Genomic DNA, 16179 nt, shown 5'->3' with positions numbered 1-16179 from the left:
ATCAGAAATGTCTTCTCCATCATCCCACCTAAAAAGGATCTTCCCTTTCTATAAACCAAAATGTTCTATCCTTACCAATTAGCACAATGTAGAAGTAACGTACTTGGTAGTTTTAAAATATCTAACATCTCCAAGAACAGGACGAGCATCTCTCTTATTTACACCTGTTGTACAATGTTAGTCACACAGTAGTTGCTCAATATTTATTAAATGGTACTAACTCCATAAGTCTGTGCAAACTTTTATTTCTCTTTCAGAAGATTAGAATAATTAATTATGTTTTATTTCAAATGCCTCAAAAATGACATGAAATTTACTTCATAAATTAAGGGCTTTTGGGCTAATTATAGTAGCATGCATATGTACCTCAAGCAGTTAGGAGCTAAAGCAGGAAGATGATAAATTTAAGGCCAGTCTTGGCTAATTATTAAGTCTGATGCCAGGCTCAGGTGCCTACTGGGACCTTGCCTCAAAAACAAAACAAAAACAAAACACCAGAATCCAGACAAGAAGTTATTGAAGGGAGTCTTTAAAACCTTTGATAAAGATGCTGAAGTGTATGTAACTTTTTAACAGTTTAACTCTCTGGCAAAGGTGGGGGGCTGTTGGGGTGGGTGGGAAAGGGCTCAGTTTTCTTTAAGGGGCTGGCCATTAGGAATTTGACAATGTGCTAATGAGTTTATGGGAAACACAAATTGGATTTGGTGTTTTGGGGGATTTTTATTTATTTATTTATTTATTTATTTATTTATTTATTTATTTATTTATTGAGGAGGGAGCACAAGGTGGGAGGAGAAACCTGGGAGGAATGGGAAGCAAGTGTTTAATTAATAAAAATATTATACTGGGAACAACAACAACAACAACAAAACCCAAAGCAAAGAACAACCAAACACCAACTCCCCTCCCCCCAATATATACACTAAAACAACTGGATATATAAAGAAATACTTAATATCTGAAAGAAGCAAATTGGTCTAACACCTAATATATGTATAATGATATTCTAAACATAATAATAACTATAGGAAGAATAATAAATACTTTGGGGAGGATGAAGATTGAGATATGTTGAACCCTTCAATAACTGTGTCATTAGTAAAATCCAGTATTTCTTCTCTAACAGACTAGTTCATCAGCATATAATGACTTAATATCCTTTTTTTTTTGCCACTTAAAGAGCCAATGACACTTTATTATACAAGACTTATATTCTACATTTTCCTCCCATTTCCCAAAGTTTTGCTATTTTAAATCATGCACCTAAGTGATATTCTTTTCATTCTATTCTAAAATTCTCTTCTTGGTAATTATATAAAATATGAGGCTTATAGAAGCAGTTGTCCAACGTAAAATCGTGTTTATAATGCATTGCATGTATAGCTCTTAGGTCACAATTGCTGTGTATGAATGTATGTAGCGGGATGCTGGCAGCTTACTTACACCCTATTTGATCATATGACTTAATATCTTAAACAAACCAAAAACAAGACAAGAAACCAACCTGCTCTATGGTCTATCCTAGCCACTCCCTATTTCTCTTCCCTTTTTAGTGCAAACTGATCAATAATTATCTATATTGAACATTTTCACTTCTTCCCTTCAATCGAACCTACCCGAGTGCTTGCTCCTCACAAACTCTATGTTCCAACAAATGTACTGTTATGTCACCAGAGAGTGACAATAATTTAATAAGCAGATGCAAACAACCCAAAGGATTTTCTCTCCAATTATAGAAAATGTATTATTCCAAATTACTGTGATATTTTGATAATTGCTACATGGAGGGCTAGGAATGCAGTTCAGTGCCCAGCTACTATGCACAAGGTCCTTGGTTTGATCTCCAGCACTATATACCAAAACAAACAAACAAACAAAAAACAGCCTTGTGAGTTTTGATAAAATCTAGTTTATTAGCTGGGTGTGGCAGTGCATGCCTTTAATACCAGCACTTGGGAAGGAGAGGCAGGTGGATCTCTGAATTCAAGGCCAGCCTGATATACAAAGTGAGTTCCAGGACAGCCAGTGCCACACACAGAAACCATTATCTCCCCCTACCTCCCAAATCTAGTTTATTAATGCTGTAGACATAAAGACTTATTAATCTCCCAGTGCTGGAATCACAAGTACCTGTTAGCTGTCCAACACTGATATTGGGAACCAAGCTCAGTAAAGGTAGTACACGCTCTTAAAAATGACTGTTCCCAGTCTTACATTAACTACATTCAACACCTTCCCCACTCACTTCCCTCCCCACCCCCAGCCAACTGCAAATCGGGGATCCAGGATGTGCCGGCAGTCACAACGCATGTACATGAGGGAAGATATGCTACAGAGGTGGCTATTTACAGAGACTCTCACATTAATCCGAATGTTGTGTGCTACAATGTTTTGTGCTCAAAAGAATCTTTAAACACAAAATATTTCATACCTGAAGGTTTTCTAGCATCATTTTGTCCAGAGCTTGAATGAAGTCCTCATCTTCTACACAAGGAACATGTTTCAGTCCACCTCCTTTAATCATCACCTCCTAATCAAAACAAAGAAAATACCAGAACAAATTTTCACTGTGATGATTCATAGGTCAGAGCCTTTTTGTACTGATGTGGTCAAAATAACCAAAGAATGAAGGTTAAAAGAACTTGTTACCCAAGGGAGAAAAGAGTGCAAGTGTCTTCCCAAGAAAGCCATTTTTTTTCTTTTTAAATCACAGGCTAAAATTCAAATACTGAAAAACACTACACAATTAAAAAAAAAATCCAGCCATACATACAGCATTCTCTTCATCAGTTTCATTCTCCTTGTTGGAATCTGTGAGGTAATCTGTATTCTCCTCTTCCTCCTCTTCTCCCTCATCATCATCATCAGAACCCTCCTGAAATTAACATCAACAGATGATTAAAACCCTTTGAAAGAGGACTTTACATGCCTTAAGAAGCCACCTTTTATGGAGTCTGTTCAAAACGAACGACAGGACAAAGTCAGAATGCAATTCCTAACAACTAGTCACAGGTCAAACAGAACACAGAGCTATTGCATAAACTTGAATTATATGAGGAAGAATTTCCTGAACCTTTAGTCTTTCTCTTCTCTAACGAAATTTCTCACTGTAGATTTTTTCTTAATATTCATCTAATTCTACAAAGTTCAAATTTAATATCACCAGTTATAAAAGCAATGATATAGCACTAAGTTTTTTACAAAGTGCTTTAGTTTAGAAATGTTCTCTTGTATTTTATTGTTCCCATTTTTTACAGTAAAATCAAAACAAAAACCCAATCTGCAGCTCAGAAAAATTAAGAAACTTGCCCAAGGACCCACTGTTACTCAACAGACAAATTACTTTCAAACATGAGATTCACTTTTTTTTCTTTTTTCTTTTTCTTTTTCTTTTTTTTTTTTTTTTTGAGATAGGGTTTCTCTGTGTAGCTTTGGAGCCTATCCTGGCATTCGCTCTGGACACCAGGCTGGCCTCAAACTCACAGAGATCTGCCTGCCTCTGCCTCCCGAGTGCTGGGATTAAAGGCTTCTCTGAATGAGTGAAAACATGCTATTCTTTCTGTGCCTGGCTTATTTCACTTAACACAAAACCCTTCAGTTCCACTCACACTGGCACAAGTGACAAGATAACATTTTTTATACAAGAGCATTAACATTTCATAATGTAGGCATATCATATTTTCTTCTAAACCATATAAATCATCAATGTTTGAGACAGAATTGATAAGCACCAACCTGATCATTACACATTTTATCTAGGTATCACAAATAATATACTCACCGGGCGGTGGTGGCACATGCCTTTAATCTCAGCACTCGGGAGGCAGAGGCAGGTGGATCTCTGTGAGTTCGAGACCAGCCTGGTCTACAAGAGCTAGTTCCAGGTCAGCCTCCAAAGCCACAGAGAAACCCTGTCTCGAAAAACAAAAACAAACACAAACAAACAAACAAACAAACAAAAAAACCAAATAATACACTTACTAATTAGGCTAACTAGGCATTAATAAAAGTTTTAAGTCCACTATGCTAAACTCAGCTGCTTCTCAATTTGCCAAAATAAGTGAGAAATACTTTCTAAAATAACTTAAATTTGTACTACTGTTAGTATATACATAAAAAGCAATACATATGTAAAAATAATTCTAAATCCCAAAAGTATACTCTTACTACAACTATCTGTAAAGTTTTTAAGATTAATGGTCAGTAAGTAAGAGTTTTCTCTACCAAGTCTGATGACCTGGGCTTGATCCCTGGAATACACACAGTGGAATGAAAGAATGAAAGACTCCCACAAGCTGTCTTATGACCTTTAAACAAGTTCTGTGGTACACATGTGCACCCATACCTACCCACCCACCTCCAACAAATAATAAAAGTTCAAAAATTTTAAAACAAACTTTATTTTCTAAATGCAAGTACTTACGGTAGTTCTGTAATTTAAAATTAAATTCACAAATGATGTTCCTAACTAGGCATGGTGTCTATGCTTACCTAAGGGAGGATGGTCAGTAGTTCAAGGTTATACTGCTGCATTTCTTTTTAAGCCAAGTTAAAGTCACCTGAGAAGAGAGAACCTGAACCTCAATTGAGGTTCTGCCTCCAACAGATTGACCTGTGGACATGTGTGTGGAGCATTATCTTAATTAATTAATAACTGATATGGGATGAGCCAGGCCACCTTAGGCAGGTGATCCTGGATAATTCAAAAAATAACTGGGCAGGGCTAGAGGATGGCTCAGCAGTTAAGAGTACTGGCTGCTGCTCTTCCAGAGGTCCTGAGTTCAATTTCCAGCACCCACAATTGTCTGTAACTCCAGATCCAGAGTATCTAACATCCTCACACTGACATAATCATAGGCAAAACACCAATGCACATAAAAACAAAAAACAAAACAAAACAATAACCGGGCAAGCCAGTAAATAGTATTCTTGAGTCTCTGCTTTAGTTTCTGCATCCAGATTCCTGTCTTAGCTTTCCTCAATGAAGGTCTGCAACCTGTAACAAGAACTATATCTTCCTCCTTCCCAAGGTGCTTTTGATTATGATGTTTATTAAACAAAATTCCAAGTAGGACAAAGGTCATCTTCAGGTACTCAGTAAATTCAAGAGCAGCCTAGGATACATGAGACCCTGTCTCAAAAACAAGCAAGCAAGCAATCAAAAACACACAAAATAAAAAGCTACTTGTAAATTTGCCCTTGAAGAAATTGAATTAGTTTGTGTGTATGTGTGTGTGTTTTGTATGTGTGTGTTGTGTGCATACATATATTTTAGGGGACAGGGTCTTTCACTGAATCTAGAGCTCACTGATTTGGTTAGATTGGGTGACCAGTGATCCTCCAGGATTACCTCATCTCAGCCTCAGAAATGGGATTACGGGCTTCTATGTGGGTGCTGGAGATAAAATTCAGGTGTTCAAATTTTGCAAGGCAAGCATTTTATCAAATGAACCATCTTCCTAGCTCCCCTCCCATGAATCAATTAATTACAAAAAAAATCCATCCTATTTAAAAAAAAAAAAACTAGATTAAACTAAGCTAAATGAATTAACACACCACCTTATTTCTCAGTCAATAAAACTACTTCTCAGGATTGGTTCAAGGACACCCATGGAGTACAATTACCTCCAGATCACTGATAATATCTTACATTTAAGTGCTACAGAGCATTGTTTAGGGTATGACTACACAGGTCTGCACATGTTTAGAATAAATGTATTACTCTTGAATTTTTTATATGTGAGTAGTTGAATGAAGAGAGGAAGGGTCAACTGGATAAAAACATTCATTTTTGAAACAAGAATAGACCTGTCCAGATCTCCTTAAATATGAACATAATAATGGATAGAATTATAAAGTGAACAATAATAGACCACAAAAGCTGAGCTGACGAGGCAAGCAGGAGAAGCAATGTAACAGAAAAAAAAGTGCTCATGATGTATACTGGCCCTGCTACTACTCTGAGAATGTGGGCACATTACTCACCCTATTGGTAGCTTAGTTTCTCACTAATATCATCTACGTTCATTAGAAACAATCATATAGAGTACTATGATAGTGTACAGAATAGCAAATGTTCAGTAAGTATTATTGCTATTTTAACAATGAATCTTCTACTTTCTTTTGGTAAATTATATAAATGTTGCAGAAAATTATGTTTTAGTAGATCATCTACTTAATCTTCAACAGTTATTTGAGTTTTATAGCTGATATTTAAGAGAAAATATCCTGGTTGGGAGGTGCTAAGACATATAAAAGAACCAATATTGGGCTGGAGAGATGGCCCAATGGTTAGGAGCACTTGCTGTTTTTGCAGAGGATCCTTGCCTGGTTCCTAGAACCCACATGGCAGCTCATAATGGTCTGCAGCTCCAGTTGTAAAGGCTCCTCCAGTGCCCCCTTATGGCTTCTGGGGGCACTGCATACACAGTATACATACATACATGTATACATGTAAGTAAAACACTCATACACATAAAAAAAGAAACAAGATGAAAACAGAACAATAGCTTTGTTAGGAGAGATACTGAAGAACTGAACCCAAGGTTATATGCATACAAGATATATATATATATATATATGTATGTATATATATATATATATATATATATATACAGCTAAATCCTTATGATGCCCTACTGTTTCAAATGAGTTGAATTCTTGCCTTTTCTTTCTCCACTGAAGTAAACAGTCATAGAATAACCCTCTCTGTGTTTATTACTCCACAACACATCTTTCTTCTTCAATAATTAATTTCTCTGCTCGTATTTGCAGGATAGCTGTGGGGAACACTGACTTTGGAAGGTAAAGAGAAGCATTCCAATCTCATTTTCTCAAAGTCAGCACATCTTTTCAGACAGCTACATAACTCCTCCAATTAAACATTTTGTTTGCATATCTCCCTAGCAGAGATATATCATGTGCAATGTTACCTTCTTTGATTTGAAATACAAGCAATTTAAAGTGACAAACCCTTCCTAAACACAAAATTCAATATTGAAAACAAAGAAATGGGGGCTGGAGAGATGGTTCGGCAGTTAAGAGCACTGACTATTCTAAAGGATCTAAGTTCAATTCCTGACACCCACATGGCAGTTCACAACTGTCTGTAGTTCCAGTTCCAGGGGAATCTGACACCCTCACACAGACATACATGCAGGCAAAACCCCAATGCACATTAAATAAATAAATTAAAAAAAATATTTTTAAGAATACAAAGAAATGCATTTAAAAAGAAAATGTCAAGTGTTGGTGGCACACGCCTTTAATCCCAGCACTCAGGAAGCAGAGGCAGGTAGAGACCAGCCTGGTCTACAAGAGCTAGTTCCAGGACAGCCTCCAAAGCCACAGAGAAACCCTGTCTCGAAAAAATAAACAAACCAACCAACAAAAAAAAAAAAAAAAAAAAAAAAACCTACACCTTGTATTCTTCACATAAAAAAGCTATTTCATATTTACTGAGAATGTTTTAGATTCATTAGACTTTGTCCATCTAATTAGTAGCAGAGAAAATTCCAAAGATAATTATTAGTCTCAAAATCTAAAAGGAAATGCTATCTCATTTCCCTTTGTTATATAAAGTACTTAAGAAGCCAATTAAATTTATATAACAGAAATTTTCTATTGCAATTTCATTTTGAAAATAAATCAACATAATGCTGTCTATTATGCTGAAACCAATTATGGAAACATATTCCAGCTCTCAACTGTTGACTGATTTTTATCTACTGTAAGGGAGCTATAAGGTTTGAAAGAGAAAGCAGTATTTAATAAATATTTAAAAGTACATTCCTGCTGCCTATAAATACTAGCCAATTATGAAAGCCACACATATTGACTCTTCTGCTTTTTACAATCATTCATTTCTAACTATCAGTAAAACTACCAGGTGTTTGTTAACAGCTAGAGAACTTAAAGAAAACATGGTGTTGCAGATTTTCATTTCTACCTGCAGAAAATCTTAATTACCTTAAATTACTGGGCCCTTTTGTCTTTAAAAATATCTACTTTAGGACTCTATGAACAATTATTATTCCCTTAAACACTAAACTACATATATTCTCTAAATATCCACGTTCCACATACTCAAACCTTTAAAACTCAATTTCTTCAAATACTTAAGTATTAATTGTAACTTTTTTTACAATGTTGAATGAAAATCATACTTCTAGCTATCACATTATCCTAATTGCCTTAAGCACTAAACACAAAAAGTCATATATATACCTAAATCATAAGGATTTTGTAATTTGGATGTATACAAGGGCCAGGAAACATCTAGCAATTTTTGGTTTAAATTTTACCCTCATTATTATTCTTCCCAACTGCTGGGATTAAAGGCAAGTGCCACAATGCCTGTTTTGTTGTGGTTGTTGTTTGCATGGCAAGCACATCACAAAATAAACTATTTCCCCAGGACCAAGAAGATGTTTCAGTAGATCATAAACGGCAGAGAAGCAATTTCACATAGTTTGGCCTAAGGGAGTCATAAACACCAAAAGGGGAAACTAATTATGTACACAATGAATTTCAGATTTCAGAACTACTCAAGCTAGTAAAAATAAAGCAAAGTATATGAATATTTAGACAATAAAATTGTTTTTCAGATTGTAAAGCCCACAGATTGTCCATATTCAATAATAAGATTAAGATATACAGGAGATCAAAACAATGTATTTCTCAAATTGCTAATTAAATAAAAATGACATGATTAACCTCGTTTTAATGTCTATAAAAACCCTTAATCAAGGGATGTTATAATAGAAATATATTAGTTACATTTTCAGTAATAATCTAAGGAGAAGATCGCTATTAATTAAAAAATCTTCACTCAGGCTGGAGAGATGGCTCAGTATGGAAAAACACTTACTGCCAAGCCTAACAGTCTGAGAGTAACCCCCAAAACCCAAGGAGAAAACTTACTCCTACAATTTGATGTCTGAGTTCCACATGCGTGCTGTGGCACATTCTACACATATATCCACAAATTTATCTGTTAGAAATAAAAGCAATTACTTCTTCTTCTGGCTCATTTACTTCACTTTCATTTCCAGACTGTTCTTCAGTTTCAGCTCCTCCTTCTTCTTCCTCTTCGTCCTCTTCAAGATTTTCCCCTTCTGTCATAGAATCTTTGGACTCTTTGTCATTTACTAGGCCTTGAAAACAGGACAAAAGTAGGAAAACATATTTAGAAAGATAAATGCTATACTATTGGGTTTTTTTTTCTTACCACTTTACTTAAAAGGTATGAATTAAGTGATCAAATTGAAAATAAATGTGAGAAACACTGTTAAACATTATACATTTCTTAGCCACTAGACTAGAAAAAAGTATGTATGCATGAATGTAAATCTCAGACATACATAAAACAGACCCATGGCCACACTCTACATATAATAATCTGTTCAACAATCTCTAAAATTACAAAAATAAATAAAAATCATGTCACTTTAATGGAAAAATTACATTTGGCTACCAATCTGAATGTACTTTAAGAAGAAAGAGGCAAAAGGACATGGTAGCTTTGTTAAACAGTTTTTTTCTTTAGTAGCAGCATTTTCTTCCTTGGGGAACTTACTGGCCCAAATCTTTCACTTCCCATGTGCTTCTACATCTCACTGTGCAGCTCTTCTTCATATTGGCCAAATTCCAACCTAGTATTTCTACTTTGAAGATACATATAGTTTTATCCAACCTATTTCCCAACTCTTTCTCACACCTTGCACTGAACACGTTGTCTTTAGATGTTGTTCACCCACTAGCTGTACCAATGGTGTATACTTGAATATGTGGCTTGAAATCTCATCTGTTCTTCCAATCTGGTGTAAGTTTACCTACTGTCTGTTCCTGAAGCACATGGAGCTCTTTACATGTTGATGCTATGACATCTTCTTTTCTATCAATTTCATAAATGTTGCATAAGACCATTAAGGACAAAGAACTTAGTTTATATACTTCAAACTTAGCAGAGGCTATAAATTGGTAAATATAGTAGGTATTTAGCAAATAAATACTAGCTACAAAATTTTAGTGAAATACAGGAAAAATTACTGATAATGTGTATTAATCTTCTCATTTTATGAATAGTGAATGTCAAAGTTTAAATAACCAGACAAATCAGTAACAACAAAAATTTATTCTAGTGCTCTAAGACTAAGCAACTGGTGAAATTATGTAAGTATGGAACAGTTAAAGTACCTGTTTTCAGTCTGGAAGGAAAAACAGACTAGGTGAATAAAGCTCAGAAGTATCTGTTTTTAAAGCAAAATTGATATTGAAGACCAATAGTTGGTGTCTCAGGTTGCATTTCCATTAGTGAAATGGCTACTAGCTTTCACATATAAAAGTAACATATTTTATACAAGTATATGTTGATTGGATTTTAAAATATTTATTTATTTGTATATGTGTATATGTATGTTGTACCTGTATCATGCCATGGCATAAGTGGGGATTGGAGGTCAGAGGACAACCAGCAGGAGTCAGTGCTCTCCTACCGTGTGGGTTCCAAGAATCAAGTCAAGGTCCGGTTTGGTGGTAAGCATCCTTACCTGCTGATCCATCTTGCAGACCCCTAACTAGATTTTAAAAACAAAAATTTGGGGGATGGAGAGATGGCGCAATGGTTAAGAGCAATGACTGCTCTTCCAGAGGACCCGGGTTCAATTCCCCCAACCTACATGGCAGCTTACACTGACTGTGCAACCCTAGTTTCAGGGGACCAAACACCCATAGCAAAATACCAATGCACATTTAAAAAAAAAAAAAAAAAGAAAAAAAGAAAAGAAAAAAGAACTTAAATATTTGATGATAATTATCAGTAAACATACCAACACAGTGATAACTTATGTGATATGAAACATTATTATATTCCTGTCCTCCCTCTTTTAAATATCCATGTAAGCAACTGTTTGGATAGTCATGCTTCCAAAGTATCAGAAAAAAAATAATGTTATCTTTATTATTAAAATGTTAAGTGTACTTGGTGAACAAAATAAAAACACATTATCTTTTAACTTGAATTGCTTGGTGATTCAGTTTTCCTGCTTATCACAGGAGTGGTAATAGAATAGTCTCTCTTCAGGTTGTTTAACTTGTATTTCTCTGCTTAGTTGAACTTAACCTCCATTTATTTGGAAGTCATAAGAACATGTGTTTTGTTTTTTTTTTTTTTTAATCCTGTCTTATACATTAGCTGGTGCTTTAACTTGAGCTTTGTCACACATAAATAACACCTCTATCATTCTGGCAAACAAACTATACTCATTAAAACAAACTTTCTTGGTTTACATATGCCATGTTCATTTACCTACACTTATGGATGCTATTCTATCGGTTTGCCTGCGCATTTCATATAAAAGTGGCAAGAAAATAATTTATCTTTTAACTTTAAATTGTATAAAATGTGTAGGGTTTTGTTTATTTTGTGGGTTTGTTATTTTGTTTTTCTGGAACAGAGTCTCCCTTAATATTCATACAGGCTTTGACTCTGCCTCAGCCTTCCAAGTGCTGACATTATAGGTATATATCACTGGACCACATGTATAAAATTTTTCAAACAAACAAATTTATTATTTTTGGGTGCATTCTTCTACAATTTTAAAATTTGAATTCGTATTCATTATAAACTAAATTGTCTTATATTTAATTAGAGCTAGTTTTGGACCTTTAATAGTTTTTGGCTTTGTTTAGAATTTAAGAAATATATTCTTTTGCTTTAAAATATTTTATTTATATGAATATCTTATTTTTTCTTTTCTTTTTGTTTGTTTGTTGTTTTTCAAGGCAGGGTTTTGCTGTGTAGCCCTGGCTATCCTGGAACTCACTCTGTAGATCAGGCTGGCCTCAAACTCACAGAGATCCACCTGCCTCTGCCTCCTGGGTGCTGGGATTAAAGGTGTGTGCCACCACTGCCTGGCTTGAATATCTTATTTTCCTTTCTCTCATTTCTGTTCTTTGCAATACTAATTGGAACTTCCAAAACAAAATTAAATAATATCATTTTGGCTTTATTTATAATTTAAAGAAAATCATCTTTGCTCTTTTTTCTATTTACCTAAAGAAATAAAAGGCACTTAAAAAAATAACACTATGATGTAAAATTGGAAAAACCTTATGAGTCAAACAATACAATTAAGTAATTAAGGCATATCTAACAAAGGAATATAAATTATTAAAAAACAAAGACTTAGAAGTCCAGTTACAAAACTGTAAAAAAAAATTTTTTTTAAAAAAGGAAACACAAATTACATCAATGCATTATTCTTTCTGAATGCAATACAGGTGATTTTCTTTGTACTTCTCAGAATTCCTGCCATAAACATTATCTGTGGTAATACTGTAAATGGTTTAAGACATTAAAAAATAATTTTAGTATTTCCAACTAGCTTTACTCTTTGCACTCAATGCTGCTATAAAACAAAAATGGGGTGTTTCCAGGTGCTTAAAGAAAGACAATGAAAGGCAAAAACTGCATGATCTATGGTCTATCAATAGAAAGCTTACTTAAAATATATCCTCCGAATATAACCGCTTCCTTTCATCTAAAACCAGAAGGAAAATAGAGACCTCTTGGGCACAAATACCTTTTCAGTGCCACAATCTTTAGAATTTCAAACCATAAATGGTGATTCATTTTTTCCTCTTTGGGCACCTCATAAGAAACTCAAAGCCTGTTTAACCCTTTAATTTACAAACAAAACCCCCCAAAATAAAGCAATCTTTTCTCTTCTCTTATGCCCCTATACACAGTTGAGTCATTTGTGAAAATTTCTGGCCCTGGGCTACATCTTAACAATTTCAAAACATACAAAGAATGTGGACACTTAAGACGATAATGCCTGAAATGTTTATGTAATTGGAAATATGAAAAGAAAAAGAAATTGAGTAACTTGGGTCAAGGTTGAAAAGCCAAGATTTACACTAGGTCTTTGTGAGGTGAGCAATAGGACAAGTCGGTACTTGCACAGCCAGTGGCAGGGATTTGAATATCAGGCAAACACAAGAATATTCTCCAAATGAGGATCTACCTTGGAGATAGCAAGTTTATCAATATTCTGGATGTTTGGAGTAGGGAAGGAACTATTACTTCTTCATCTTCTTCTTTTTTTTTCTTAAGATTTTATTTATTTATTTATTATGTATACAGTCTTCTGCCTGTATGCCAACAGAGGGCACCAGATCTCATTCAAGGTGGTTGTGAGCCATCATGTGTTTGCCGGGAATTGAACTCAGGACCTCTGGAAGAACAGTCAGTGCTCTTAACCACTGAGCCATCTCTCCAGACCCTTACTATTACTTCTTATCCCTTTACTTTAAACTGGTTCTTCAGACATGTAACATCAAAAAGTAATAGTGTAAGTGTAACTGAAAGTAAAGATATGCATGAACATACCAAGTGCTGATGAGAAATAAAATAATAGCTTTACCAACTCTGAAAACATAATTTTGAAAATACTACAATAAAACAGATGAGACAAAAGAGCAGTTAGCATGCAAACTGGGCTGGTATGACTAGACCTTATCCTTGTTACCTGGTAACAAAACCAGTATACTGCTATATTCCACAGGGGGTGCTGTTAAAAGGTTGTCTTCTGTAACTACCTCAGAAGGATGAAGAGAATGGTACCAATAATCTTCTAGCAGCACATTTTCTATAGACTCAGATGGAGAGCCAACTCCACAAATGAGTAAGAACTGAATTTTCATAGAGTTATTCCAAATTTCTAAGTGGTACTTCCTTCTACACTCTGAAGCCCGTGTGTTCTCAGGAATAATACCAGCAGAAAATACACTATACAAATGAGAAACTATCATCCAAAGGTTTGATCAGAAACCAGAGACTAAAATTAAGAGCAGTTCACAAGATTGTATTTTACCTTCACTATCACTTGCTTTAAATCCTGCTTGTGCATTTTATTTAAATTTGAGATCACTTAGTGAAACCAACTAGGTCACAAAAGTCTCACCTAACCCTACTACGCAATACTCAACATCAAAGATACAAAGTATGCAAATATAAAACTCTGACTAGAAACATTGTAAAACAGATTCTAGAGATAATCTGACCAAATCCCCTTCATTTTCTCCCTGTAATGAATTGCTTACCTAGTTTTATTAAGAATTCTCGTTCCAAGTCTTGTACCTGCCTGATGGATTCTTCCAGAGAATTACAGAGTTTGATCTTTGGTCTTAGCAGTTCTAGTGTATCACTGATCATGTAATCTATATCAATAGGAAATGGATGGTCTTTTGTCCAAACCTCCAAACTTTTCTTCCACCAAACATAACGCTGATAACAAATGAAAAATAAATTTAGCTATAAGAAATGAATAACAAAAATTTAAAATAGTAAGTTGTATTGTGATGTTACCTAGTTATAATAGCTAAGTTAAAAGGTTGAACAAGAAGAAACCTATACTTTTTATTAAAGGTCAACAGCAGTGATCCTATTCCCAACTGTTTTCTCCTATCTTTATAATTTTTGAGCCAGTTTGACTTTAAACATTTTTAACCTGGCTGTCATAGGTTTAAAAAAAAAAAAAAACAAAACAGACGTGGAGAAATGATAAACAAAATGCCAAATATACTTTCAGGCACCCTGAAACAAAAGTAGAAAACCCACTTCCATACCGCAGAGCTGACACATTTAACTTTATAAAAGCAGATTGGATGCCACAATTTTGAGAAATTGTCATTATTTTTTTCTATGCTACTTGCTTCAATTTTTCTTAAAGGTCCACTGAGGATGAAACTTTTTGAAAAATATAAAAAAATAAATTATGAACATTTACTAAACAGCTATCATGTACATGCTACCACGTAGATATTTTCTTCTATACTTGTGTGTTGCCTCATTCTACCCTGTTCTTCTTGTTCTAATTCCTAATATTTATTAACAAATAACAAAATCTAAGCATATATTTTTACAAAAAATATAAATATATTATTTGCTATAACAAACGTGTTCTTCTGGGTGCTTCAATCTTCCTCTCTACCTTGTGTGCCTCACCAGGAAGCTTATCAAAACATAGATTAAACTCCAACCATCTTAGCAATGTCCCAGATAATACACATACACTTGGAAGTTCAGCATTTCCCAGATGATCCTTTCTCCTGCCTTCTAGAACCTTCTACAACATAACCTATACTCTATTCTAGGGAGATACAACTTCATTGCAGAGGGCTGACATTCTATATCTAGGCAAAATACTATAATCTCATCTCTGAAGACTAACTCATTTCAAGCTCTCAGTCCTTACAAATATCTCTGTCATATTTTTCTGTCAAATTAACTTGGAAAACAACTTTGTTGGTTTCCAGTCCTAGGTATTTCTGAGTGGCTCTTTTCTCTGAGGCTGCAAGAACAGACATCAAATAAGGATTCTCTTCTCAGGTATTTAATATAGACATCTCTAGTTTAAGACAGTCTGTACATAAAACAGGGACTCGGACCCTCAAATATGCAAACTTCTTTCCTCATTTCTTGCTCATAAATTTATAAAAATAAGGCAGTAGGTATAGAAGTATGAAAAAGTTAAAATGAAATTCTACAACATTATTTACTCCCAATCAATCCCTGCTACTACTATGTGGATGTATTTTTGATGCTTCAAGTTATAATACTTCTTCCTTTTCAAGAGGTAAATTGCTAAAAACTGAAGTTGTGTACAATCAAACACTATAGATATTTACTCAGCAGCATTCTAAGTACTTGATGATGAGCTGCCCTTTCTAATTAGTACTTATTAAATTGTATTTTACAGGGAATGATGAGTGAAGTATGTGCAATCAACCTAGAAGTTAACTTCAGTGATAGAAACTTTATAGAAGTTGTACAATTACCCCTGTATGTGTACTTTAATTTACACCATACTTATTCTAATTCACAAATTATGGAATAAAAAGAAATATGAAAAACACAACCCAAGAGTTTACTAATAAATACATTTGCTTTCTGCATTATAAATCTTTACGTGATCTGCTATTTCTCTAAATATGTAAGCAAGCAAATAGTCTAGATAAACTGGATCTTTTAGAAACAAGCATTTTGGATATAAACTAAAACAGACACAAGAGAAGAACATTATCAAGTTGCAAGTAGCTGATTGTGGCACTGCACATTATGATCCCACCACTTGGGAAGCTGGGGCAGGAGGATCATGAATTCAAGGCCAGCCT

The 16179-nt window shown here is 34.6% G+C and overlaps 1 protein-coding gene across 5 annotated transcripts in view; it reads right to left on the bottom strand.

Moving 5' to 3' along the window:
- Upf2 (UPF2 regulator of nonsense mediated mRNA decay) overlaps positions 1 to 16179 on the bottom strand; it is a 105676-nt gene that overhangs the window by 14744 nt on the left and 74753 nt on the right. For all 5 annotated transcript variants that reach the window (XM_027405169.2, XM_027405172.2, XM_027405173.2 and 2 more), the window contains 4 exons: positions 14107 to 14290; positions 9016 to 9155; positions 2774 to 2875; positions 2432 to 2530 (listed from right to left, as the gene is read on the bottom strand). In XM_027405169.2, the coding sequence (XP_027260970.1) occupies positions 2432 to 2530; positions 2774 to 2875; positions 9016 to 9155; positions 14107 to 14290 (525 nt within the window). The remainder of the gene's footprint in view (positions 1 to 2431; positions 2531 to 2773; positions 2876 to 9015; positions 9156 to 14106; positions 14291 to 16179) is intronic.

This window comes from Cricetulus griseus, chromosome 3 (genome assembly GCF_003668045.3).
Source record: "Cricetulus griseus strain 17A/GY chromosome 3, alternate assembly CriGri-PICRH-1.0, whole genome shotgun sequence".
In the NCBI taxonomy this organism is placed as follows: Eukaryota; Metazoa; Chordata; class Mammalia; order Rodentia; family Cricetidae; genus Cricetulus; species Cricetulus griseus.
Note: the sequence above shows the minus strand (reverse complement) of the source record. Positions and strands in the feature narration are given on the sequence as shown.